The sequence below is a fragment of the Myotis yumanensis genome, unplaced genomic scaffold (genome assembly GCF_028538775.1).
Source record: "Myotis yumanensis isolate MYYU_CA2020_CCGP unplaced genomic scaffold, mMyoYum1.0.hap1 SCAF_7, whole genome shotgun sequence".
In the NCBI taxonomy this organism is placed as follows: Eukaryota; Metazoa; Chordata; class Mammalia; order Chiroptera; family Vespertilionidae; genus Myotis; species Myotis yumanensis.
Genome location: NW_027223758.1, coordinates 66,614,944 through 66,642,408, shown reverse-complemented (window position 1 = coordinate 66,642,408; position 27,465 = coordinate 66,614,944). Strand labels below are relative to the sequence as shown.

Below are 27,465 nucleotides of genomic sequence, written 5' to 3'. Positions count from 1 at the left end.
CCCGGCCCACCGGGCTCTGATTGAGCGCTGACCTATGAACCAGTAGGTCACCGTTGGATTCCCCCAGATTCCGACTGGGCTGCTGGCTGGATGCCCGGGGGCGTGCAGGAGGCGGCCAACCAGTGACTCCGATGTTCTCCCTCCCTCTCTGAGATCAATAAGAATATATTTAAAAAGGAATCCAGCCCCCCTCCCCCCCCTTAGAGACTCAGACGGGGTGAAGGTGAGGGCCTTGGGAAGGTGCGTGCTGGTGCCCACTGAAGTGGGTGACGTGTGTGATTCCTGACAGTTTTCCTGATGGTCCACTTTCGCCCCCAACTTCGAGGCCGTTGTTAGGACTGTGAAGTAAGGAAACTATTTCCTGATTTCCCCCTAGAGTTACACAAAGAGCCCCGCAGGCTCCCCGGGACGGTGCTGGGCGAGCCGTGACCTGCGGGTCCAACGTGGAGGAAAGCAGGTCTCCGGGAGTCCCGGCGGCAGCCCTCGCCTCCCGGGCGCTGTCAGAAGCTTCACCTTCCGGGGCCGCCTTCTCGCCCGAGGGGGAGGGAAAGGAGCTGGACCGCAGGGCCTTGGGGCGCCCCGGGGCCCCCTCGGCTGGGGGCGGGGCTAGTGCGTCAGCGGGCGGGGCCGCGAGGCGGCGCGGAGCGAGCGGGACCCGCGGAGAGCGGCGCTGCGCCGGGCGGGGCGGCCGAGGGCGGACGGCGCGGGCTGAAGCGCGGGGTGAGGCGGTGAGTGCGCCAACGCGGGCTGAAGTGCGGGCTGGGACGGTGCTGAGGGCAGCGCGGGCTGAGGCAGTGCGGGGTGAGACGGTGAGTGCGCCAACGCGGGCGGCTGGTGCGGGCTGAGGTGCGGGGGAGGCGGGGGAGGCGGCGCGGGCTGAGGCAGTGCGGGGTGAGGTGCGGGGGGAGGCGGCTCGGGCGGCCGGAGGGGGTCGGTGGGATGGGTCGGGGCGGGACCTTCGCCCTGCGCGGAGGGGCCCGGGGGGCCAACGGGTGGCCTTGGGCCACCTCGATGCCTAGACGGCGCCGGGGCTGGTGTGGCCGGGGGTCCCCGCCGCCGGGGAGAGGCTGAGTTTGGCTCTGCAGGCCGGACCCGCGGCCCGGCTGCCACGGTGGAGGTCAGCAGCGGCTCGCTGCCGGGCGGCCCAGGGCGCCCGGACGGGAGGGAGGACAAGGTGGGGCGGAGTCACTCCGGGAGGAGCTGGTGGCTCAGGCTGCTCCGTGTTTCCCATCCGCAGGCTGAGGCCGCGCTGAAGATGTGCGGGCGCACGTCCTGCCACCTGCCCAGGGACGCGCTCACCCGGGCGTGCGCCTACCGGGATCGGCAGGGCCAGCCCCGGCTCCCCGAGTGGAGAGACCCGGACCGGTATCGGCCCTCCTACAACAAGAGCCCGCAGTCCGACAGCCCCGTGCTGCTGTCGCGGCTGCACTTTGAGAAGGTAACCGCGCTATCCGCGTCGTATTGGCTTCTGGCTGGGGGGCGAGGGGGCGGGAGGGCCGCCAATTACCCCACCTCCACCCCTGCACAAGTCTGAAAACCTGCATATAGTTTCTGACTCTCCAAAAACTTTACTAGTCGCCTACGCTTCACTGGGAGCCTTGCTGGTAACAGAAACAGTAGGTTAACATATTGTTGCATGTTACGTATATTATAAACCGTATTTTTAAAATACAGTAAGCCAGAGAAAATAAAATGTTATTAAGGAAAGTACATTTACAATGTTTATTGGAACAAATCTGCATATAAATGGACCCATGCAGGTAAAACCTGTGTTGTTCTGGGTTAACTGCGTTTGGTTTGCTGTATGCTCCGTCTCTGAGACGATATTTATTTATTTATTTATTTATTTATTTATTTTTAAAATATATTTTTATTGATTTTTTACAGAGAGGAAGGGAGAGAGATAGAGAGCTAGAAACATCGATGAGAGAGAAACATCGATCAGCTGCCTCCTGCACATCTCCTACTGGGGATGTGCCCGCAACCCAGGTACATGCCCTTGACCGAATTGAACCGGGGACCCTTCAGTCCGCAGACCGACGCTCTATCCACTGAGCCAAACCGGTTCCGGCTGAGACGATATTTAAAACCAGCTTTTATTGGACCCCCGTTGAGAACCACTCTGGGCCTCACTGGAAGGAGTTTTATTGGTATCTTTCAATCTTGCAAGATGATTCATATTCTTCAGGCTCAATTTAAGTGCCTTCTTTATACAAGGCATACCACTCTTAGTGCATGTCCAATTTACATGAGCCTTGTATTTGAATACATTTTTTAAAGGCAGCATCTTTCCAACCACACTGATCATCAGGGTCATTTGAGTATCTTAAAAAAAAAAAAAAGGCCTCGGCTGGTTGGCTCAGTTGGTTGGAGCATCATCCCATATATCAAAAAGGTTGCAGATTTGATTCCTAGTCAGGGCACATACCTAGGTTGCTGGTTCAGTAGGGGCACGTATGGGAGGCAACCAATGGATGTTTCTCTCTTTCTCTCTCTCCCTTCCTCTCTCTCTAAAATCAATAAACATATCCTCAGATGAGGATTAAAAAATTTTTTTTTCTTTGCTCGGCTGGTGTGGCTCAGGAGGCAGCTGATCAATGATTCTCTCTTATTGATGCTTCTATCTCTCTCCCTTTCCCTTCCTCTCAAAAAAAAAAAATTAATGTTTTTCCTTTTTAAATAATAATATTTCCATGCCCCTTACCAGTCATGTTGAATCAGAATCTCTAGGCCTAAGGCAGCATTAAGACTAGCTAACTTAAAACACCTCTGATGTTTCTTGAAGGTTGCAGAACAGAAGTTTCTGTTCTCTCTGCTTGTTTTCAGTCTTTTTATGCTTATCTTTTATTGAAGCTAGATGTATTTGGTTTGGTTATCTGAAGTTTAATTGCATTCATTGTGTATTCACCTATTGTAGTGTTGGAGTGACCAATAATTTATAATTGTGTTTTTGTTCTTTGCTTTATTTTTATTATAAGCATGCATGTGATAAAAATGCTTCATTCCAGAAGTTAATAGTTTCTCTGAGTCTTTTGTTTTTTAATTTAAATATTAAATATCCTTGATATGTTTTAAAAAACATGATTATTTCCATGCAGGATTTTTCTGTGTGATCCATAATGCTTAAGTGGCTTTATCAAGCTGATTATACCAGTGCTACATACTCTTCAGAACTCTTGTGATAATATGGTAGTCAAGAAAGACTCATCTCTACATTGTAGGGATCACATTATTTTAAAATAACCTAATAACATTTATCTTTTTGATTGAATGAAGCCATTTACATGAAATAGTTTATTTTTGCCCAGCTGGTGTGGTTCAGTGGTTGAGCATCGACCTATGAATCAGGAGGTCATGGTTTGATTCCCAGTCAGGGTATATGCCGGGGTTACAGACTCAATCCCCGGTGTGGGGAGTGTAGGAGGCAGCCGATCAATGATTCTCTCATCACTGATGTTTCTGGCTCTCTCCCCCTCTCCCTTCCTCTATGAAACTATTTAAGGAAGCTTTTTTTAATGAGAGGATAATCAAAATAAAATGAACCTTGACTGGGAGATAAAACATGTTTTCAAAGAAGGTATACAGTAATTTGAAATGAAAAGAAAGAAGAATTAAGTGTATGAGACTTACTCTTTTTCAGCTTTTTTTTTTTTTTGGTACTACCTCTTTAGAATTATAGAATGAATATTAGCTGGAAGAATAATTTTGTTAAACAGATGTAAAGGCAGAAGTGTAGAAAGATTGTGACTTGTCTAAGGTTACCCAGTTAGTGATGGATACAGCTGGGACTAAGGTTCAGACCGCTGACCCCACTTGAGTAAATGCTTCCCGGAACTGGGAATGGGGAAGGTGGAGGCAGGCCCTAGCAAGTTTAGACCTCCTTTTCTGTCAGTGGTATGAATTTGCTTATTGATGTAGTGTTTTGACTCCACATCTGTAATAAATTTTATTAAGATTGCTAGGCTTTCCTAATTTTGATAAATAGTTGGTTTTCTTTTTCTCAAACCTGTAAATTGTAAAGCAAAATTAGAACCATTTCATCAGTTCATTTAATCCGTATCATCAACGGCCAGTACATATGTATAGATTGCAACATTTACGTTTGAAACCAGTGGTTTGCAAATTACTTCCTCTTTCATTTATCTACCTCAGGATTACAAGCTGTTCTGGTCACAAGTCCAAAAATGTAGAGGAAAGATGAGTAATACTGAGCAATATTTTCAGTATTTTGGCTTTGCAGCTACTTTTTTTTTTAATGTTTTTATTGATTTCAGAGAATGGAAGGGAGAGGAGAGAGAGATAGAAACATCAATGAGAAAGAAACATCTGTTGATCGTCTGCCTCCAGCATGACCCCTATCAGGGATGGAGCCCACAACCCAGGCATGCGCCCTGACCAGGAATCAAACCATCGACCTCCTGGTGCATGGGACAGTGCTCAATCAACTGAGTCATACTGGCCTGGCTGCAGCCACTTTTTTTTTTTTTTAATATATTTTATTGATTTTTTTCAGAGAGGAAGGGAGAGGGATAGAGAGTTAGAAACATTGATGAGAGAGAAACATCGATCAGCTGCCTCCTGCACATTCCCCACCGGGGATGTGCCTGCAACCCAGGTACATGCCCTTGACCGGAATCGAACCTGGGACCCTTGAGTCCGCAGGCCGACGCTCTATCCACTGAGCCAAACCAGTTAGGGTTGCAGCCACTTTTTATTCATTGTTCCCAGTAGAGGGCGGCCTCATGTTTGGGTTTGATTTACAATTATCCAGTGAACACACTCAAGTTAAAGGTGATCACTGGAATTTGTAAGAGTAAAGGTTTTTCAACCTTGGCACTATTGACGTTTTATGTAGGATAATTCTTTGTTGTGGGAAGCTGTCCTGTGCATTGCAGCATGTTTAGCAATATCACTGGCCCCTACCCACTAGATGCCAGTTGCATCACCCAGATCATAGCAACCAAACACAACTCCTGATAATGTCAAATATACTCACTAGATGTTGCGCATCCCTCTCCCCACCTGTATCAGGTTTTGGTGGTGGTGATCGTGGGGGTGGGTGGGTGTCAAAATTGCCCCATGTTGAGAACCTCAGATTTGAGTGTTGTCTTGCACATTTCTGATGAGACATCATTTATTTGGCCATATATAATGTTATTTATTTTATTCTCATTCTGCTTTGAGCAGGGGTCCCTTCTGCTTGGAAGGCACATTGGATTCTGGAAGAGAGGTTAGGGTTAGGTTTACAAAGGCTCTGTTTTCACACATTTTTTCTTCTTCCTATCCCTGATGAGAGTAATGCTTGGGTTTACATCCTCTATCCTACCATTTCTTCCAGGGTTTTCTTTTTTTTAATTATACTGAACACTTACTGTTTTGTTTTTCTTTTGGCATACAGTTGTCAACCAGAGGTCACTGGTGTTAATTCAACACAAGCCAGAATCCCCAGTTTGGGGTGTGGTGAAAAAAGAAATCTTATTCAGTGCAAACAGCTCAACTATGACACAGCACGTCTGTGAAAAGGCATGGCTGTGTGGTGGTCCTGGGCCAGGCTCCTTTCCAGGTGGACAGCTCTGCTCTGTTCTTAGCTGGTCTGCTCCAGCAAGACATCTTCAGTGTTTCATCTTTGGTGTTTCAACTCCAGGCAGGGAAAGGCAATTGTCATTCTTTGGTGGAAAGAGAAGGTGTGCTTTTAGAGCCAGAGAGGAACTAACTTAACCAGTTAACTGCCACACGCCCAAAACAGAAACCATCCCCACACGCCATGATATTTTGAATTTATCTTAAAAAATCAATTTGCAATGAACATTATAAAAATAAATATATTACTCACAATTTGGGTGTTCTTGAATATTTTCAACTGAAAATTCTCATGAAAAATGATTTTAAAGCTGGTCAGGGCTACTACTTAAGGAAAACATTTTTTTTTTAATAGACACGCATGGCTTGTGGGGAAGGGCCACCGCTTGAGTCTGCAGGCGCTTATGGCATACAATGGGTTAAGTAGACAAGAAGTCCAGCTACTGGTCCCTGATTGATCTGCCCTCATGCAAATGAGGATGCCAAATCTTCACAGTTCAGTTGGTCCAAAAGAGACAGTCCTGGTTGGTTAGAATGGTACTGCTTTGACTGGTGGATGAAGAAGCTGGATATAGTTGTGCAGCGCTGATTGGACGGGGAAATCCTCAGTCTATTTGGTTGAAAATAGGATTCCAGGTACTCCTTTTTAAAAAATATATATTTTATTGATTTTTTACAGAGAGGAAGGGAGAGGGATAGAGAGTTAGAAACATCGATGAGAGAGAAACATCATCAATCAGCTGCCTCCTGCACAGCCCCTACTGGGGATGTGCCTACAACCAAGGTACATGCCCTTGACCAGAATCAAACCTGGGACCCTTCAGTCCACAGGCTGACGCTCTATCCATTGAGCCAAACTGGTACTCCTTTTTAAAAAAAAATATTTTTTTTTATTGTATTCATAGAGGAAGGGAGTGGGAGAGGGAGAGAGAAACATCAATGATGAGAGAGAATCGTTAATTGGCTTTCTCATGCACGCCCCCTATTGGGGATCAAGCCTGCAATCTGGGCATGTGCCCTGGACTAGAATTGAACCTGGGACCGGTCAATCCGAAGGCCGAGGCTCCAGGTACTCCTTCATGAGGATTGGCTCAGATGGCGAAACACAGTGCAGGCAGGCAGCTTAATGTGGGCTTCTCCCTCAAGTGAAGTTTGTGTGAAAGGCCCCTGTATAGAAATGGCTACTAGGCTCTGTTTCTTAAGTTTGAACTCAGCCACTGGGAGCCTTTCTTAGTAGATATCTTCTTTCTCAGGATCCACACAATTTACCTAGGCTGCCTCTGTCTTTAGGGAGGAAAACACACACACACACACACACACAAACACACACACAATTGATTCTCATTTATAAATTCTGTGTTTGCAAATTTGCCTACTTGCTAAAATGTATTTGTAAACCTCCAAATATACTATGTTACTTTTAAACATGGGTATATTTGTCACTCATGGACAATACAGGTGTTGAAAATTTGAGTCACCTAATTGAATAAGACAAAGCTCTTAAAAAACAAACAAAAAATGAAGCTCTGCCTTCGTGTGTGTGTGTGTGTGTGTGTGTGTGTGTGTGTAGCTCTACCTTCTTGTTTCAGCTCTTACACTATAAACAAGTGTCCTTTTTGCAGTCCATTTAGTATTATGTTTTATGCATTTGTGATTTCACTGTTTAAAACTGTTCCCAAGCATAGTCTTGGAGTGCTTGCTGGCTAGTATTCCCAAGTGTAGGAAGGTTGTAATATGCCTTACAAAGAAAATACATGTGTTAGATAAGCTTCATTCCAGCATAATTTACTGTGCTGTTAGTCATGAATTCAACATTAATAAATCAGCAATATATGAAATAGTGTCTTTAAACAGAAATACACATTAAACAAGATGACATATTAATCAGTTGATGAAAATGTTGTCACCATTGGCTCATGGGAAGCAAGCCCTGCATTTCCCCTAAGAGCAGCAGATGAGTATTTGCTAATTCAGTGTTTGCAGCAATGTTGTAGAACCTGTCGTGAATAATGAGACTAGAGTATGTGTATAGAAAGGGGATTGACTATTCAGACAAGATTTTGAAAGAAACAGGACAGGATCTTACCAAGAGCACAGTGGAAGGATTAGCTTTAATTAAAAGGGAAGCTCTTCTTGAGACACCACTACTGATGATTCCTTTCTTGACTTTCCTCATTCTAACTTTTTTCTCTCTAGGTACTTTTTCTTGGACTCTACTTTCCCCTCATTTCTCTTTTTGTACCTCTAGGTTAAATCCCGTGCTTGATTTACTCCCTTAGAGACTTCATCCTAATGGCTTTAAGTCACTTTTATAATTCTAACCTAAAAAAATACTCAATTGCAATTTGTATGTGTATTCCATGCCACACATTTTAATGATTCTCCAAGGCAGGTATTGTTCACTCTATTTTGACAGAAAAGGAAAGTTGAGGGTCCAGGAAATTGAAACTAGTCCAACTTTGTAAATAGCAGGAATTTTTTTATCCGAGTCTTACAAAGGCCTTATTTTTTCCTCTGTACCAGAGGTTGGCAAACTATGGTCCTCAGACCAAATCTGGCTCACTACCTGTTTTTGCAAATAACGTTTTATTAGAACAGACCCAAGCTCATTCATTTGTTTTTTGGCTGTTTTCTCACTACCAATGGTGGCAGAGTTTAGTTGCTTGAGTCATTGCAACAGACTATATGAACTCACAAAGCCAAAATTATTTACTATCTAGCCCATTACAGAAAAAGTTTGGTGACCCATTTTCTCTATCATGCTGCCTCTCTCCTAAGTTTAATTCTACATGCTTTTTGGACATAGTAAACAGCTCTATTTGGATCTTATTCTAGTGACTTAAAATAATCCTTAATTATTTTTAAAAATTGATTTGAGAGAGAGAGAAACATCTATTTGTTGTTCCACTTATGCATTTATTGGTTGCTTCTTGTGTGTGCCCTGACTTGGGGATTGAACCTTGGCATATCAGGATAACACTCTAACTAAGCTACCTGGCCAGGGCCAAAATAACCTTTATTATGTTCACTAGTGAGAAATTAAGACAAAGCATTGCAGATATTGTTTGTTACTTCCCTGAAGTCTGGGGTCTCAGCTGAAAAGACTTGTCATCTGGGGCTAGAATCATCTAGAGCAGGAGTTAGAAAACTAAAGCCCTCTGATCATTTTTGTAATGAAATTGTATGGAATATAGCAATATCCATTTACTTATCTACTAGAGGCCCGGTGCACGAAATTAATGTGTGTGTGTGTTGGGGGGGGGGCGGTCCTCAGCCCGGCCTGCACCCTCTCTCAATCCAGGACCGCTGGCTCCTATCCGTTCACCTGCCTGCCTGCCTGCCTGATCGCCCCTAACCACTCTGCCTGCCTGCCTGATTGCCCCTAACCACTCTGCCTGCCTGCCTGCCTGATCGCCCCTAAAACCGCCTCTGCCTCGGCCCCTGCTGCCGCAGCTTCGTCCAGATGTTCAGCTGTCCAGTCTAATTAGCATATTATGCTTTTATTATTCTAGATTGTCTATGAATGCTTTGTCCCTATAACAGCAGTTATAGTTGCAACAGAGACTCTCTAGCCTGACAAGTATTTAATATCTGGCCTTTTATTTTAAAAAAATTTGCAAACTTCTGATCTAGGGGCATCTTCACTTATCTGGCAGTTGATAACCTGTGGCTGTTAACCTGTGCTGGTAGCCAGAGTACCTACATGTGATCTCTCCACACAGCCTGGGCTTTTTCACAACATGGCAGCTCAGAGTTCCAAAAGCAATGTCTCAGCAAATAAGCAGGAAGCTGACTTCCTGACTTAACCTTAGAAATCATAGTGTTGCTTGTGCCACATCCTGCGAGTCACAGCCCATTCAGATTCAAGGGAAGGGAACATAGACTCCAGCTCTCAAGGAGGGAAATGGGAAAGATTTTTCAACCATTTATTTAAATTGCCATGTCTAGACTTGCCACTATTATCAGAAACTCAACATGTGACCTTTACCCAAATCAAACCCTTCAGAATTTTTGTTCAATAGTGGCATCATTATTTCAGTTGTCAGGGACTGAAAACTTAATCATCCCTGTTTTATTTTTCCAGTTGCACCGCAGTTTCATTTTTCTATCTTTTAAATGTTTTTTATTTTCACTGCTGTCACCAGAGCTACTGTATCGTTATCAGATCCCTGGACTATTGTAGTAGCACCGAAAATGTACTCTCTACCATTGGTTTCTTCCATGCGTACTATGCTATGCAGAATAGTGTGTATGTGCACTTCAATCTGTAAATTTTATCAAATTCTCAAGGGCCAAATGCCAAAAAAAGTATAACAACCATGTGTTGGGGGCCAAAACTGCCCCCACATTTGGAAAATTTTAGAGGGACTCAACATATAAAGCATATAGTGACTAAGATTTATAACAGTGAAAAGATAGACAATAGAATCAGTAAAGGGAAAAAAACACAAGTAGAAATCTGGAAAATTTTGTGTACATACTTCCTTATGTTCTCTTCTTGTAAGGGGAAAAACTAAGCACATTCCTTAGTAGACACTAATGTTTGTAGGAACAGAATCTCTTTATATCCCCTATTCTACCCAAGCAGAATGTCTTACATTCCCATAAATATAATTTCTAAAGAACACAAGTTACATCATGATAAATTACTAAAATTGTTTTCAAGTAGAATCTTTCCTTTTTAATAATCTTTTCTCTATTCTTTGTGTTTTGATACTAATAGTAATGTAATGCATATGCTAAACTTGGTTTTTAAAATTTTATTATGGTCTCCTCACTGGATCATATTAACCTTTGGCAGGGTGCAGACTCATCTGAGCGTATCATTGCTCCTATGCGATGGGGCTTGGTCCCATCTTGGTTCAAAGAAGATGATCCTTCCAAACTGCAGTTCAACACGAGCAACTGCCGTAGTGATACCATAATGGAGAAACGGTCCTTCAAGGTAGGTAGCTCATCTAGGGAAAGGTACTGTTTATGAACAGAGCTATTAGAGGCTTAGGTACCTGAAAAGTAAAATAAAGTTCTCTTTGGAACCGCTCTTAAGGTCCCAAAGTGTTGAATGCTGTTTTATTTATTACTGTGTAATAAACCATGCCAAAGCTTGGTGGTTTAACAAATCAACTATATTATTTTTTATATTTTGTGGGTTCACTGTGCTCAAGTGGACAGTTTTCACTTGTGTAGTTATAATCAGATGACAGCTGGGGCTGGATGTCTAAGATAGTTTCTTTTTTTATTTTTTCAGAAAGGAAGGGAGAGGGAGAGAGAGAGAGAGAAACATCAGTGATGAGAGAGAATCATGGATCGGCTGCCTCCTGCATGTCCCCCACTTGGGATTGAGCCTGCAACCCAGCCATGTGCTCCCAACTGGGAATCGAACCTGGGACCCTTCAGTCCACAGGCCAATGCTCTATCCACTGAGCCAAACCAGCTAGGGCTAAGATGGCTTCATATATATATATTTTTTTTTAATTGATTTTTTACAGAGAGGAAGGGAGAGGTAGAGGAATAGAGAGTTAGAAACATCGATGAGAGAGAAACATCGATTAGCTGCCTCCTGCGCACTCCCTACTGGGGATGTGCCCGCAACCAAGGTACATGCCCTTGACCAGAATCGAATCTGGGACCCTTCAGTCTGCAGGCCGACGCTCTATCCACTGAGCCAAACCGGTTAAGGCTAAGATAGCATCCTTACCCACATGTCCGACATCCCAGATGGCTTGGGTAGAATAAGTGAAAGCCTTTCCACGTGCACAGCTGGGGTTGTCAGGGTAGTCAGGCTTTTTACATGGCGTCTGGCTTACCAAAGCTCATGATTCAAGACAGTAGGGCAGGAGCTGCAGGATTTTGTGACCTAGCCATGGAAGTCATATAGCATCACTTCTATGGCATGCTATTGGCCCAGCCCAAAATCAGTGTGGGAGGGAACTACATGGGAGATGAATACTGGGATGCATGGTTCATTGGGGAACCAACTTTGGAGACCAGCTACCACAAGTGCCTATTTGTTAGCTATTGCTGTTGTGTACATTTAATCTTTTCAACATCTGTGTGACGGTGACTTTATACATGTGAAAACTGAGGCACAGAGAAATAACTACTCTAAGATCACACACTGGCAGACCCAAGATTATTTTATTTTTATTAAATATATTTTTATTGATTTCAGAGAGGAAGGGAGAGGGAGAGAAAGACAGAAACATTAATGATGAGAGAGAATCATTGATCGGCTGCCTCCTGCATGTCCCCCACTGGGGATCGAGCCCACAACCCAGTCATGTGCCCTTGGCCGGAATTGAACCTGGGACCCCTCAGTCCACAGGCAGATGCTTTATCTACTGAGTAAAACCAGCTAGGGCGATTATTATTTTTAAATATATTTTTATTGATTTCAGAGAGGAAGGGAAAGGGAGAGAGAGATAGAAACATCAATGATGAGAGAGAATCATTGCTTGGCTGCCTTCTGCATGCCCCCTACTGCAGATCGAGCCTGCAACCCGGGCATATGCCCTTGATCAGAATTGAACCCCAGGCCCTTCAGTTCACAGGCCAACATTCTATCCACTGAGCCAAACTGGCTAAAAATCAGACTCAAGATTTTTTTTAATGTATAATTTTTTATTTTTAGAGAGAAAAAGGAGAGGGATAGATAGAAACATAAATGAGATGAGAGAGATACATCATTAATCAGCTGCCTCCTGCACACCCCCTACTGGGGATATAGCCTGCCACCTGGGTATGTGCCCTGACTAGGAATTGGAACCAGTGACCTCTTTGGTTCTTGGGTTGATGATCAACTACTGAGCCACACCGCCAGGCAGACATAAGATTTTAACTCAAGTCCATGAAACGTGATTGTATCACTAAGACCGTATCTTGCTCACATTTTCCCTCAGGTGCCTCTGGGAAAGGGAAGACGCTGTGTTGTTCTAGCAGATGGATTCTATGAGTGGCAGCGATGTCAGAACACAAGCCACAGGCAGCCATACTTCATCTACTTTCCCCAAATCAAAACAGAAAAGGTATCAGCAGCAGCACTCACAGTAAATATTTAGAAAGATACAGAGGACTAATCTAAAGGGCATTTTTTTTCTTCTCTCATAGTGTTTTATTGATTTTGAGAGAGAAACATAAATTTGTTGTTTCATTTATTTATGCATTCATTAGTTGACTCCTGTATATGCCCTGACAGAGGATTGAACCTACAACCTTGGTGTGCCAGGATGATGCCCTAACCAACTGAGCTACCTGGACAGGGCCTTCATAGAGTTTTTTAAAATTAGTAGCTTTATTGATTATAAAAGTGATATAATTCACTTTTTAAAATTATGCAAGTCTGATTTTTTTGTATATTTAAAGTTGTGCAACCATCACCACTATATTTAGAAAAATTTTAAAAATAAGTTTTTATTGATTTCAGAGAGAGGAAAGGAGAGGGAGAGAGAGAAACATCAATGATGAGCGAGAATCATTGATCAGCTGCCTACTGCACACCCTCTACCCGCAACCCGGGCATGTGCCCTGACCGAGAATCGCACTGTGAGCTCCTGGCTCATAGGTCCATGTTCAGCCATGGAGCCACATGGGCTGGGCTCTTTTCTCTCTCTGGGATTCTAATTACACATGTGTTAGATAATTTGATACTGTCCATAGTTTTTGGATGTTCTTTTCTGTATGCTTCATTAGTTTTTCTTTGTGTTTTAATTTGGAATTTTTAATGACCTATGTTTTTTTTTAACAGCTTCAGAACCTTCATTTATTTTTACGAATTGATAAAATATATTTTCATTTTATTTGTATTTTTTTTCTGAACCATTTGAAAGCAATGGTATCTCATCCATCAGGAACTTAGCGGGTGCCTCTTTTTTAATTTTTATTTATTTTAATCTTTATTACTGAAAGTATTATATAAGTCCTCCTTTTCCCCCCCATTTACCCCAAGCCCCACCCCCATCCCCTCACCACCCTATTATCTGTGCTACTATGATTCTTTCTTTTTTTTTAATTAAATCTTTATTGTTCAGATTATTACAGTTGTTCCTCTTTTTCCCCCCCATAGCTCTCCTCCACCCAGTTCCCTCCCCACCCTCTGCCCTTACCCCTCCCACTGTCCTCATCCATAGGTATACGATTTTTGTCCAGTCTCTTCCTGCACCCCCACACCCCTTTCCCCCCAAGAGTTGTTAGTCCAAGTCCACTCCCTTTCTATGCCCCTGGTTCTATTATATTCACCAGTTTACTCTGTTCATTAGATTTTTTATTCACTTGATTTTTAGATTCACTTGTTGATAGATATGTATTTGCTGTTCATAATTTTTAATCTTTACCTTTTTCTTCTTCCTCTTCTTAAAGAATACCTTTCAGCATTTCGTATAATACTGGTTTAGTGGTGATGAACTCCTTTAGCTTTTCCTTATCTGTGAAGCTCTTTATCTGACCTTCAATTCTGAATGATAGCTTTGCTGGATAAAGTAATCTTGGTTATAGGTTCTTGCTATTCATCACTTTGAATATTTCTTGCCACTCCCTTCTGGCCTGCATAGTTTCTGTTGAGAAATCAGCTGACAGTTGTATGGGTACTCCCTTGTAGGTAACTGACTTACTTTCTCTTGCTGCTTTTAAGATTCTCTCTTTGTCTTTTGCCCTTGGCATTTTAATTATGATGTGTCTTGGTGTGGTCCTCTTTGGATTCCTTTTGTTTGGGGTTCTCTGTGCATCCTGGACTTGTAAGTCTATTTCTTTCACCAGGTAGGGGAAGTTTTCTGTCATTATTTCTTCAAATAGGTTTTCAATATCTTTCTCTCTCTCTTCTTCTGGCACCCCTATAATTTGGATGTTGGTACGCTTGAAGTTGTCCCAGAGGCTCCTTACACTATCTTCATATTTTTGGATTCTTTTCTCTTTTTGCTTTTCTGGTTGGGTATTTTTTGCTTCTTTATATTTCAAATCTTTGACTTGATTCTTGGGATCCTCTTGTCTGCTGTTGGATCTCTGTATATTATTCTTTATTACAGTCAGTGTATGCTTAATTTCTAGTTGGTCTTTTTTCATATCCTCCAGGGTCTCACTAAATTTATCGGTGGTTTCTAGAAAATTCTTGAAAAACCTTATAACCGTGGTTTTGAACTCTATATCCAGTAGTTTGCTTTCCTCCATTTCTGTCATTTGTGACCTGTTTCTTTGTCTCGCATTTTTTATGCTTCCTTGTGTTGGTAGAGTGGCTTTGTGTGCTAGGTGTCCTATAGGGCCCAGTGGCTCAGCCTCCCCAATGACCTGAGGTGGACACTCTTGGTGCACCCCTTTGTGGGCTTTGTGCACAGTCTTGTTGTAGTTAAGCCTTGATTGTTGTAGGTATCACTGGGAGGAATTGACCTCCAGGCCAATTGGCTGTGAGAATCAGCTGTGTCTACAGTGGGAGAACTTCTGTGCTGAAGACACTCTTATGGGGCAAGACTTGATTCAGTGGGGCTTTGGTGCTCACTGAGTCTTCCCCCTGAGTGTGTCCCGTATGGATCTGAGGAGTTGTAATCTGGATGGTCCCACTCTGACCATTGGGTACACTGGCTCATGGATCTAAGGAGGTGCTAATTTAGCCTCTGCCTGAGGCTACCCAGCAGGAGCTACGAAGAGATCTGCATATTCCCCTTCCTTGTTTGGGGTTTGGAGGTGCCCAGATGAGGCCCAGCTGTGAAGCAATGCAAGCTGCTGTGGGGCCTTGGGCCTTCTCTTGGAAGTTCTGGGTCTGTCTGGCCCAGCTGCAGTTTGTTAGGTAATTTTCAGATTGCAAAGGGCCAGGGCATTCATATGCAAAAGCCTCTGCCCCAGCTTGGGTGGGGCGGGGTCTCAGGGAATCAACAGGGCGGAGCAAGCAGCTATGGCTGACCCTCAGCCCTGCCCTAAGAGGCCCCGCACTTCTCAGTGTCCCGGTAATCGCTGCAAGTACCTCTGAGAGAAAGCCACCCTCGAGTTCCGAGTTCTGCCCGCTGCCAGACAGTCTAGTTTCTCCCCATATGAGTCTGGGTCCCCAGAGACTTCCCAGAACTGGAGTTCAGAGCAGTCGGGGGCTTGTGACTCCCTCCCGATTCAAAAAGACAGCCGAGTCCTCAGTTGCCAGCCCTTGCTGCGTGCGCTTCCGTACCTCTGCTCTTGACTTCCGCACCTCCTCTGAGTCTCAGTGTGCTTTTCTCTTTCCTTCTAGTTGTAGAATTTCCATTTGGCCAGCCTTCCTGTAGTTCTGGATGATGTCCGTTTTGTCTTTTAGTTGTATTTTTGACGTGGTTGTGCGAGGCAGCAATTTCAGGTGTTTACCTATGCCGCCATCTTGGTTTCTCTGATTCTTTCTAATTTCACCAAATCGTCCATGCATGTAGTCCACCTTTTCTACAAGAGCCTTTTTTTTAAAAATATATTTCTTTATTTTTTAAAAAAATATATTTTATTGATTTTTTACAGAGAAGAAGGGAGAGAGATAGAGAGTTAGAAACATCGATGAGAGAGAAACATCGATCAGCCGCCTCCTGCACATCTCCCACTGGGGATGTGCCCACAACCCAGGTACATGCCCTTGACCAGAATCGAACCCAGGACCTTTAAGTCCGCAGGCCGACGCTCTATCCACTGAGCCAAACCGGTTTCGGCTTTAATATATTTCTTTATTGATTTCAGAGAGAAAGGAAGAAGGAGAAAGAGACAGAAACATCAATGATGAGAGAGAATCATTGATCGGCTGCCTCCTGCACAACCCCTACTGGGGCTCGAGCCCACAACCCAGGCATGTGCCCTTGGCCGGAATCGAACCCGGGACCCTTCAGTCCATAGGCCGACGCCAACGCTCTATCCACTGAGCCAAGCTGGCCAGGGCTTCTACAAGAGCCTTTAACATATTAATTATATTTATTTTAAAATCCCTGATATTTACAGCATTTGGGAAATGTGATCTCTTGAATCTGGTTCTGTTAGTTTTTGTATCTCTTCGCAGTTGATTGGTTGTTGTTTGGTTTCTTTGTTTTAGCTTTTTTATGTGTCTTGTGGTTTTGTTTTGTTTTAATCCTCACCTGAGGACATGCATTTCATTGATTTTAGAGAGAGGGGAAGGGAGAAGGAGAGAGGGCAGAGAGAAACATTAATCGGTTCCCTCCCACATGCACCCCCAAAAGGGATTGAACCCAAAACCTGGGCATGTCCCTGACTGGGAATCTAACCTGTGACCCTTGGGTGCACAGGACGACACTCTGACCAACTAAGTCACACCACAGGGCTAATTTTTATTTATTGATTGATTGGGGTGGGGGAGAGAAACATCAATTTGTTTTCTACTTAATTATGCCTTCATTGGTTGATGAAGGGATCAAACCGACAACCTTGGTGTATCACAGCGATGCTCCAACCAACCGAGTACCTGGCCAGGATTGTGTCTTGTTAATTTTTTATTGATTGCCATAGTATGTAACATAGAAACTGAGATAAATAATATTTATGCCTGGAAATGGATACACTTATCCTTCTATTAGGCCATTACCATGTGAGATTGAGGGGATCTTGTCAGCTGAACTGGGTTTGAATTTTGTTGTTATGATTACCTTTCTTCACCGCTGGTTTTAAATTTCTTTGGTGTCACCTTGTGTTTAGAGTAAGAGTTGATTTTCCAGAGGATTTTTCTCAGTAGCTCTCCTCCCTTCAGCTGTAATATTTCCCTTTGAGCCTGTGCCTAGAGAGGATCTCCCCATGCTCTTGTGCCTTATCCAGAATTAGACTGCTGTTGCTTGTCACTTGGTGCTACTACTCTGAAGGGGAGGTGGAGTATTCTCTGTTGTCTTCATTCAGTCTCACTCTTAGGCAGAACTGTACCACTAGCTCTCAGGCTCAGCCTTTCTCAGTGATCATGTTCCTTCCCCAGGGGAGTAGAGGGTTTTGGGTTTTTTGTTTTGTGTTTTTTTTCTTTTACCCTTCTCCAGACCCCATGAGTCTTTACCTGTCTGTATCTTAAGAGTGACCGGGTTTATTACCCTTCCCCCTGACCCCTTAAGTGTTTTATTCCTTAGAGCAGTGGTTTTCAACCTTCCTAATGCCGCGACCCTTTAATACAATTCCTCATGTTGTGGTGACCCCCAATTTCATTGTTACAAATTGAACATAATTAAAGCATAGTGATTAATCACAAAAACAATATGTAATAATATATATGTTTCCCGATGGTCTTAGGCGACCCCCAAAGGGGTCGCGACCCACAGGTTGAGAACCGCTGCCTTAGAGGCAAAGTGATCAGGTGAAGCTTTATACCTTTCCTGAAGCAGGAGAGCTCCCCTCCTGCAGGCATGCACCAGCAGGGAAGGCTTTCTCCAGTCTCCTTCCCTGTTCCCCGTCTTTCCTGTGAGCACCCAGGGAGGTCTGTGGAAACTTCCTGATGTTTGTAGCTCTCAGGGATCCTGTACTCTCAGGCTAGCCCACACTCTGCTTATAGCAATTTGATAATAATTTTATCTCAATTCATATCTGCTGTATGAAGGACTTGCCTTCCTCCTGTTGCCACTGTTAAGCCAGTGCTTATGTCTCATCTCCCCACAGAGATTCCTGTCTTTCTATGAAGTTTAGGCTAATTGGTTGCCCTGTGACCTCAGTTTTCTAATGAATTGAACTTATGATTTGGTCTATTATCTAGCCTTATTTCTTATTATTTAAGGTGAAGGTGACACTCTTTCTAGTTTTCTGTATTTTAGGCCTTGACCTGAATCTTAAATGGCAAGTAGGTGTTGGCATGATAAGAAAGGGTGGGAGGGACATTTTGGGGAGGGGAAGGTTGTTTCAGCAAGATAGTGGGAACAAAATTATATGATAGCTTCATTTACAAACAGCTTGGTTTGGTTCAGATTAACATTGTAAGTGAAAGCTACAATGATGGACTAGAAGGCCTGGATGCCTAATGAAGGTATTAAATTGTATTATGAAAGCACTGAAGTAACCATAAATTTATAGCTTTGGTTAGTATTTGCCACCAATCCTCTTTCCTTTAAGTTAATAAGGTATGTGCTAAATGACTTCCAAAATGGTTGTGATGCTCTTAAATCTGTAGTAGTACCCAACTTGCATGTGGAAGAAGGCTGATGAGTATCTAATCTGCCCATGTATTTTGTTTCCAGTCAAGCAGCATTGATGCTGCAAGTAGTCCTGAGGACTGGGAGAAAGTTTGGGACCACTGGAGGCTACTAACAATGGCCGGGATCTTTGACTGCTGGGAACCACCACAGGGAGGAGACTGCCTGTATTCCTACACCATCATCACAGTGGATTCCTGCAAAGGCTTGAATGACATCCACCATAGGCAAGTCATACTTCTTATCCCTGGGTCCAAAAGGATACTGGGGAGGGTGTGTTCTCTTTGTTTTTAGGTAGGTAGCTTTTCAAATTTAAAGTTTCTGTATGCACACATTTATTTATTTACTTAATTACTTTTTAAACGCTGTGGTCTCCCAGGTCCTTATTCTTTTTTTCTTTTTTTAATATATTTTTATTGATTTCAGAGAGGAAGGGAGAGAGAAATAGAAATATCAATGATGAGAGAATCATTGATCAGCTGCTTTCTGCACACCCTACACTGGGGATCAAGCCCACAACCGGGGTGTGTGCCCTGACTAGGAATCGAACTGTGATTGCCTGGCCGATGCTCGACCACTGAGCTATGCCGGCCTGGCTGTATGCACAAATTTAGACAGTAGGAAACTAGGACAGTTGCTTACAAAATACAGTTACAGTCAGTTTGGCAATAACATGAAATGCATTCCTAAAAATCGCTATAGTATGCAAAATTTTATAATGAAAATGACACTTTATGGGAAAGGGGTTAAGAGGACTACACTTAAAAACTTTGTCACTGACACATTAAAAAAATAGAAATCTATTAAAAATTACCACAGTTTTATGTATTAGGTGATTACAAAATACAAGATACTACAATAAATATAGTACCTTACCTTAAAAAGACCCATAGTTTGCTTGTGGGAGTGTGTGTTGGAAGAGTTGCAACTTATGAGATATTGTGAAGTGGATATTTATGCATTTATCTCCTAAAATCAACTATACCACCCACCAATGAAGTGTGTGCCATGCTTTGCGTTGGCCTAGGACAGTGGTCGGCAAACTCATTAGTCAGCAGAGCCAAATAACAGTACAACAATTGAAATTTCTTTTGAGAGCCAAATTTTTTAAACTTAAACTATATAGGTAGGTACATTGTTATTAACATAATTAGGGTACTCCTAATCTGGCCTTTGCTAAAAACGTCCTCAATCTGATTGAGGTACGTTTGCTGAGGTCGACCCCTTCCAACTCTCCCATCCACACTCGTCTTGTATACTTGTTTCAGACAGACGAGTGTGGATGGGAGAGTTGGAAGGGGTTGACCTCAGCGAACGTACCTCAAAACAATGTACCTCCCCCGAGTTGCGTATCCCTTGGCAGGTGCGCCGCCCGACCGACACCCCCCACTTCTTCTAACGCCACTTCTTCAAAATAGACTCGCCAGGCCGAAAACCAACTTCTGCACATGGGCCATGAAATTTCAGTCGCACTGTACATGATATAAACAACAGTTAGCTTTTACAGCAGTGCTCGGCAAACTGCGGCTCTTTGGCCCCTTGAGTGTGACTCTTCCACAAAATACCACGTGTGGATGAGCACGTACAGTGCGATTGAAACTTCGTGGCCCATTCACAGAAGTCGGTATTTTGTGTTAGAGCCACACTCAAGGGGCCAAAGAGCTGCATGTGGCTCGCGAGCCGCAGTTTGCCGACCACTGGATAGGTCTTTCTTACTGTAAATCTGTCATAGGTTGTAAGACTGGAGATTATTGGTTTTTTTTGTTTTTTTTTTTTGTTTTTTTTTTTTAAATATATTTTATTGATTTTTTACAGAGAGGAAGGGAGAGAGATAGAGAGTTAGAAACATCGATTAGAGAGACATCAATCAGCTGCCTCCTGCACATCCCCCACCGGGGATGTGCCCGCAACCCAGGTACATGCCCTTGACCGGAATCGAACCCGGGACCTTTCAGTCCGCAGGCCGACGCTCTATCCACTGAGCCAAACCAGTTTCGGCTGGAGATTATTGTTGATAGACAAGTTTTTCAGGATCTGTTTCTCCTTTAATTGTAGGCTGGGGCATCATAGAAAAGTCACCAATTTGCTAATGTGTACACTGCAGTGCACTGGGTCCAGTCATAATTACTGTTCCCTGTCATTGCCATAAAACTTTATAAGCTGGCTCTCCTAGTGTTGAATTTCATGCTCTGTCAAGTTGTGGTCAAGGAGCACGTGGCAACAATCAGCATGTAAGGCACAGGGGGGGGGGCGAGCTTCTCCTTGGGATGATTTGTGCTCTCAACTAACTCAAGTCTCACTCCCTACCTTCACTTTGTCTCTTTTAACCAATGTTTTGACCTCACTGGCTAGGATGCCTGCCATATTAGATGGAGAGGAGGCAGTCTCTAAATGGCTTGATTTTGGTGAGGTCTCAACTCAGGAAGCTCTGAAGTTAATCCAGACCTCAGAAAACATCACCTTCCATCCAGTCTCTACCGTGGTGAACAACTCCCGAAACAACACTCCTGAGTGTCTGGCTCCTGTTGGCTTAGAGGTCAAAAAGGTAGGGGTCTGTGACTCTGACAGTCTTTTTTGAGCTTTCTGTCTTCTGTCAATTTAGCATTTTCTTTTAGGATATGGCCTTTTACAATCAGGGCCACCACCCAAAACTCACATTCCGTATCCATGGCCAGGGTGAGCAGAGCAGTGATTCAAAGCTGGCTGTAATTCAGAGTCCTCAGGAGAGCTCTTTCAAACGTAAATGCTAGACCCTATGTAGACCTACTGACTCAGTCACTATTCAGGACTGAGCTTGGATTTCTCTATCATTAAGAAGCTCTTTGGGCTGAAACCGGTTTGGCTCAGTGGATAGAGCGTCAGCCTGCGGACTGAAGGGTCCTGGGTTCGATTCCGGTCAAGGGCATGTACCTGGGTTGCGGCCACATCCCCATTGGGAGATGTGCAGGAGGCAGCTGATCGATGTTTCTCTCTCATCGATGTTTCTCATCGATGTTTCTAACTCTCTATCTCTCTCCCTTCCTCTCTCTGTAAAAAATCAATAACATATATATATTTAAAAAAAAGAAGTTCTTTGGTAATAAGTTTGAGGGCTTCTACTCTAGAGGGTGATTGTGAGAAAGAAAAAAGAGCCCTTGACCATAATTGTATCTCTGTCCATAATTAACTGTGATTTTTTTTTTTTGTATTTTTTCACTTTATCTCTGCTTTCCCAACCACAAGTTGGAGGAGTTCCAATCTTTGTTCCCCTTCTGGACTATTTGAGAACACTCCTGCTATAAACATTAACTTCTTAGAGTTGGTAACGATCCTGTAGATGTATTTTGAAGGGAAATTGAACAAACAAATGGCCTGCAGTGGGAAAAGGAGCTCAGAGCAAAAAGCTGGCCCCTACTGTTTTTAGGTGCATAGAGGGATCTGAAGCAGGAATGGCTCTGAGTCTTCCAAGAATAGGCATCTTAGAATGCTGAGAGGTCTTAAGGACGACGATTCCAAGAGCACCCCCCATTTTTCCTTTTTTTTAAAGTTTTCCATATCCATAGTCAGTGTCATCTTTTTTTCTTTTGTCTCGTTTATCTGCAAACTCATGCAACCCCAATTAGATGTCTCTAAAAACGATTCATTTTGCACTAGACACTGCCCCATTTCTGCCGTGGTCTTTACACCAAAAGAATTCACATTTTGGTGAGGTAGCATTGTTGAATTCAGAACCTTCAGTGTGGGTTGGGGTGCAGTTAAGGGAAGCAGAAGAGCAGTGCTGGGCAAGCAGAGGCTGTGCAGAGAAGTTACATGGAGGGAAACAGCCTGTTCAGGCTTAGGCCGAATCCCTAATCTTAGAGGCTGTTTAAGCCCTGTCTCCCCAACTTCATCTCCCAACTCTGCCAGGTCCCAGGAAATTACATTGTTTTCCCTGAGAATGCTTCATTCTCTGCATGTTTGAATGCCTGTCAGTGCTCTGTGAATGGCCCCACATACCTCCATCAAGCCTTCTCTAAGAGTTACTCCCTACCCCCTACACCCTTGGAGTACACTCAGTTGCTCCTTTCTTCCCACTCCTGACTAATGGGTCCTATCTGGCCCTTAGTAACAATTTATAAATCTGAGTCAGTACCTCATGCCTCTTCCCCTATTTCTTCCCTTGGAGTTGTCCTTTCCCCAAAAGCTTGAGCTAAATGTTTTTTCATCTTTTTCCTAGGAGTCCAAGGCAAGTGGCAGCAGCCAGAAGATGTTGCAGTGGCTGGCCACAAAGTCACCCAAAAAGGAAGACCCCAAAACACCCCAAAAGGCAGAGCCAGATGTGCCCCAGTGGTCCAGCCAGTTCCTGCGGAAGAGCCCATTCCCTACCAAGAGAGGAGGTGCAGGATGTCTGGAGCGATGGCTGAAACAGGAGAAGGAGGAAGAGCCAGTGGCCAAGCGACCTCACAACCAGTAATGCAGGACTTTGAGAGACCAAGGTCATGGTTTGCTGTACTAAATACTGTTGCTGATAACAGATTCTTTGTGTGTATATGGATTTGCTTTGGGAGGAGGTAGCACAGTGTTAGTTAACAGCTGTGGGTTCATAGGGGAGTGGCTAACCTGGCTGGGACCAAGAACACACAGAGGGGATATGGGAGCCTGGAAGGGGAGCGTCCACCTCCATCACCTCATAGGGGTTCACTATGCCTGCAGCCCTATCTTGGTAGGACCGATGGAGCCTTCCTCAAAGCCTGATCCTGCTGGCAGTTCTCAGCACCTGACCTGGTGCTGCTTAGCCTTTGGGCTCTTTCAGTGTTTTGGAATTAAGTTCTTAACACATTATTTTTTTCTGAATAAATTAAATTTTATAAACTCTCTGCATTTCAAAAAATGCTATTGGTGGGGGTAGTTCTGGGACTTACTATTTTGGGCTTTCTGTGGACAAAACTGCTTTTTTGGAAACAAACAAAAAAAGGCTTGGTGGCAGGGTTCTTTATTGAGTCTCTCAATAAAGTTGTTGGAAGTTGTCTGAATCTTTTAAAAAATCTTTATTATTGAAAGTACTAATTGTCTGAATCCTTTAGCTTAAAACCAACCTGACTGCCTGCCAAACACAAGGGACTGGGGGGAGAATGAGGTATAGGAGACAAGACCCTGCCTTACACAGGGAGCATAGAGTCTGGGTGAGGAGAAATCCTAGTCACAGCCCCCCAAGTCCTATGCAGATCCCCAGCCTCTGGGTAGAGCAGAGCACAGAGGGATGACTTGGACTTGGGGTGAAGGTTGGAAGCTGACCACCTGCCTGCCCTGGCCTGGTCAGAGCCTCTGTGATGATTTGCTCTGCAGGCTCCTCCTTGGCACTGAACTGCTTTATAGTTAGATATTAATTTGGGGTAGTTATCTGTTGTCCCTCTAGCCAAATTATTAATTCCATGAAAACAGGGACCTCTTTTTCACTCTTTTATTTTCCCAAAGTTAAAGGTAGGAGTGCAAATATTTGTTAGGTGAATGTGAGCACTTACTACATGCCCTGTCCTGTGCTAGGCAAGGAGCCACAAGCATTAACCAGATGCCACACCTGGCAATTAAGCACTTGGGTGTGCGTGCACGCGGCCCCCCCCCCCCCCTTATGGCTCTGGTGTGCCAGGAGAGGCCCTTCCCAGAGATCCTGAGGAAGAACCAATGACTCTTCAGAAGCACCAAGGCTCTTTGGGGCATCCAGGAGACAAAGACCCACAAAATGCTGTCCCAGTGGCTGTATGAAAGGAAGCAGGCCCTGAGCAGACTGGAGGGTGGGCTGCCCTACCACCACCACCACCACCACGACTACGGGACCGCCGGTGGGGCACTGGCCCAGGCCCCTTGCAAATCAGGGATTGAGAGCTTTACCGGTTAGAGGGCAGCTTTGGCAGCTCTTGGCAGGGGTGATGGGAGAGTGGCCTATGACTCCAACCCTTGCGGTGACTTCCACCCCCTCTAACTTGTCTCTAAGTTTATCTTTAGATCACCATTCCAGTTGAGAAGGCACGATTGGCTAGTGGTGGTGAGTACTCAGAACCCTTCACTGAGGCCAGGAGTGCTTTACTGTGGCCTCCAGTTTTGAGTTGCTTTGCATGGAATTTTGGTGGTTTTATTGAGACTTAAGAAAAATACACATAACTAACCTTGGCCAGTGTAGTTCAGTTGGTTGGGCATTGTCTCATACACCAAAAGCTTGCTGGTTTGATTCCTGGCCAGGGCACATGCCTGTGTTGCAGGTTGGATCCCCAGTAGGGGGCATGCAAAAGGCAGCAGATAGATGTTTTGTTCTCACATTGATGCTTCTCTCTCTCCCTCTCCCTCTCTCTCAAAATCAATTAAAAATCTTAAAAAACAAAACAAAAACAAGACTAACTTACCAGAAGGTTGGCTGTTATCTCTTTTGCCTCGGGTTTAGTAAGCAACAAAAATGAAATTCCCCCTGCCCTAACTGGTTTGGCTCAGTGGACAGAGCATTGGCCTGCGGACTCAAGGGTCCCAGGTTCGATTCTGGTCAAGGGCATGTACCTTGGTTGCGGACACATACCCAGTAGGGAGTGTGCAGGAGGCAGCTGATCGATGTTTCTAACTCTATTCCTCTCCCTCTCTGAAAAAAATTCAATAAAATATATTTTTTAAAAAATGAAATTCCCCTTATTTTTCATTACTATCTCCCCACTGTCAGGGTTGTAAATCAGTTTCGTAGGGCTTTTTCCTTTATTTTTTATTTTTATTTTTTTTTAAGAGAGCAAGAGAGATCAATTTGTTGCATTCATTAGTTCTTATATGTGCCGTGACTGGGAATCAAACCTGCAAACTTGGTGTATGGGGAGGACACTCTATTCAACTGAGCTACTTGCCAAGGTAGGTCTTTTCATTTTAATATGAAAGAATAATGTGTCCTCAGGAGCATGTTCCTTTCATTTAGTTTTTTTTAAATTATTAATTTTTAATATATATATTTTATTGATTTGTTTATATTTTATTGAGTTTTTACAGAGAGGAAGGGAGAGGGATAGAAAGAAACATCGATGAGAGAGAAACATCAATCAGCTGCCTCCTGCACACCCCCCACTGGGGATGTACCGGCAACCAAGGTACATGCCCTTGACTGGAATTGAACCTGGGACCCTTAAGTCTGTAGGCTGACGCTCTATCCACTGAGCTGAACCGGTTAGGGTCAGTGTCAGGGTTAGGGTTAGGGTTAGGGTTGTTAGGGCCATAAGTTCTTATATGTGCCCTGACTGGGAATCACCTGCAAACTTGGTGTATGGGGAGGACACTCTATTCAACTGAGCTACTTGCCAAGGTAGGTTAGGGTTAGGGTTTTAGGGTTTTAGGGTTAGGGTTAGGGTTAGGGTTAGGGTTAGGGTTAGGGTTAGGCTTGTTAGGGCCATAAGTTCTTATATGTGCCCTGACTGGGAATCAAACCTGCAAACTTGGTGTACAGGGAGGACACTCTTTTCAACTAAGCTACTTGCCAAGGTAGGTTAGGGTTAGGATTTTAGGGTGTTGTTAGGGGGTTAGGGTTAGGTTTAGGGTTAGGGTTCCTCCCAGGATAGGGTTAGGGTTAGGGTTAGGGTTGGGGTTAGGGTTCTTCCCAGGATAGGGTTAGGGTTAGGGTTAGGGTTACTGTTTGGGTTAGGGTTCCTCCCAGGATAGGGTTAGGGTTAGGGTTAGGGTTAGGGTTCCTCCCAGGATAGGGATAGGGATAGGGTTAGGTTTCCCCCCGGGATAGGGATAGGGTTAGGGTTAGGGTTAGGGTTAGGGTTCCTCCCAGGATAGGGTTAGGGTTAGGGTTAGGGTTAGGGTTAGGGTTAGGGTTAGGGTTCTTCCCAGGATAGGGTTAGGGTTAGGGTTAGGGTTAGGATTCTTCCCTGGATAGGGTTAGGGTTAGGGTTAGGGTTAGGGTTAGGGTTAGGGTTAGGGTTCCTCCCAGGATAGGGTTAGTGTTAGGGTTAGGGTTCCTCCTGTGATATGGTTAAGGTTAGGGTTAGGGTTAGGGTTTTAAGGTTAGGGTTTTAGGGTTAGGGTTAGGGTTAGGGTTAGGGTTCCTCCCAGGATAGTGTTAGGGTTAGGGTTTTAGGGTTAGGGTTCCTCCCAGGATAGGGTTAGGGTTAGGGTTAGGGTTAGGGTTAGGGTTAGGGTTAGGGTTAGGGTTAGGGTTCCTCCCAGGATAGGGTTAGGCTTAGGGTTAGGGTTCCTCCTGGGATAGGGTTAGGGTTAGGGTTAGGTTTAGGGTTAGGGTTAGGGTTAGGGTTGTTAGGGTTACGGTTAGGGTTCTTCCCAGGATATTGTTAGGGGTAGTGTTAGGGTTAGGGTTATGGATCTTCCCGGGTTATTGTTAGGGTTTGGGTTATGGGTCTTCCCAGGAAAGGATTACATTTAGTGGTAGGGTTAGTGTTTGGGTTTTAGGCTTAGGTTTATTGGTGTTAGGGCCTTAAGTTCTTATATGTGCCCTGACTGGGAATCAAACCTGCAAACTTGGTGTATTGCGAGGACACTCTATTCAACTGAGCACTTTGCCAAGGTAGGTCTTTTCATTTTAATATTAAAGAATATTGTGTCCTCTGGAGCATGTTCCTTTCATTTAGTTTTTTAAAAATTATTAATTTTTAATATATATATTTTATTGATTCATTTATATTTTATTGAGTTTTAATAGAGAGGAAGGCAGAGGATAGAGTTTCAGAAACTCTGATGAGAGAGAAACATCGATCAGCTGCCTCCTGCACACCCCGCACTGGGGATGTGTCCGCAACCAAGGTACATGTCCTTGACTGGTATCGAACCCGGGACCCTTCAGTCCATAGGC

The 27,465-nt window shown here is 44.1% G+C and overlaps 1 protein-coding gene across 2 annotated transcripts; it reads left to right on the top strand.

The window, feature by feature from the left end:
* The first annotated feature begins 641 nt into the window (after positions 1 to 641).
* On the top strand, positions 642 to 23,665 carry HMCES (5-hydroxymethylcytosine binding, ES cell specific). Of its 2 annotated transcripts, none has more exons than XM_070420760.1 (7): positions 642 to 728; positions 1,238 to 1,438; positions 10,382 to 10,525; positions 12,480 to 12,605; positions 18,720 to 18,901; positions 21,027 to 21,219; positions 22,870 to 23,665. In XM_070420760.1, exons 2-7 carry the CDS (start codon positions 1,256 to 1,258, stop codon positions 23,104 to 23,106), a joined length of 1,065 nt encoding a protein of 354 aa, XP_070276861.1. In that variant the 5' UTR covers positions 642 to 728; positions 1,238 to 1,255; the 3' UTR covers positions 23,107 to 23,665. The 2 variants fall into 2 exon arrangements, with proteins under 2 accessions (XP_070276861.1, XP_070276862.1); XM_070420761.1 differs by lacking the exon at positions 642 to 728 and adding an exon at positions 737 to 809.
* Positions 23,666 to 27,465: the final 3,800 nt, after the last annotated feature.

What these genes read in the sequence shown, in the direction of transcription:
- HMCES (XM_070420760.1), top strand. Translation starts at nt 1,256, where the DNA reads ATGTGCGGGCGCACGTCCTGCCACCTGCCCAGGGACGCGCTCACCCGG. An exon ending in TGGAGAAACGGTCCTTCAAG is followed by an intron (nt 10,526 to 12,479) that starts GTAGGTAGCTCA and finishes ATTTTCCCTCAG; the next exon opens with GTGCCTCTGGGAAAGGGAAG. An exon ending in CCCAAATCAAAACAGAAAAG is followed by an intron (nt 12,606 to 18,719) that starts GTATCAGCAGCA and finishes TTTTGTTTCCAG; the next exon opens with TCAAGCAGCATTGATGCTGC.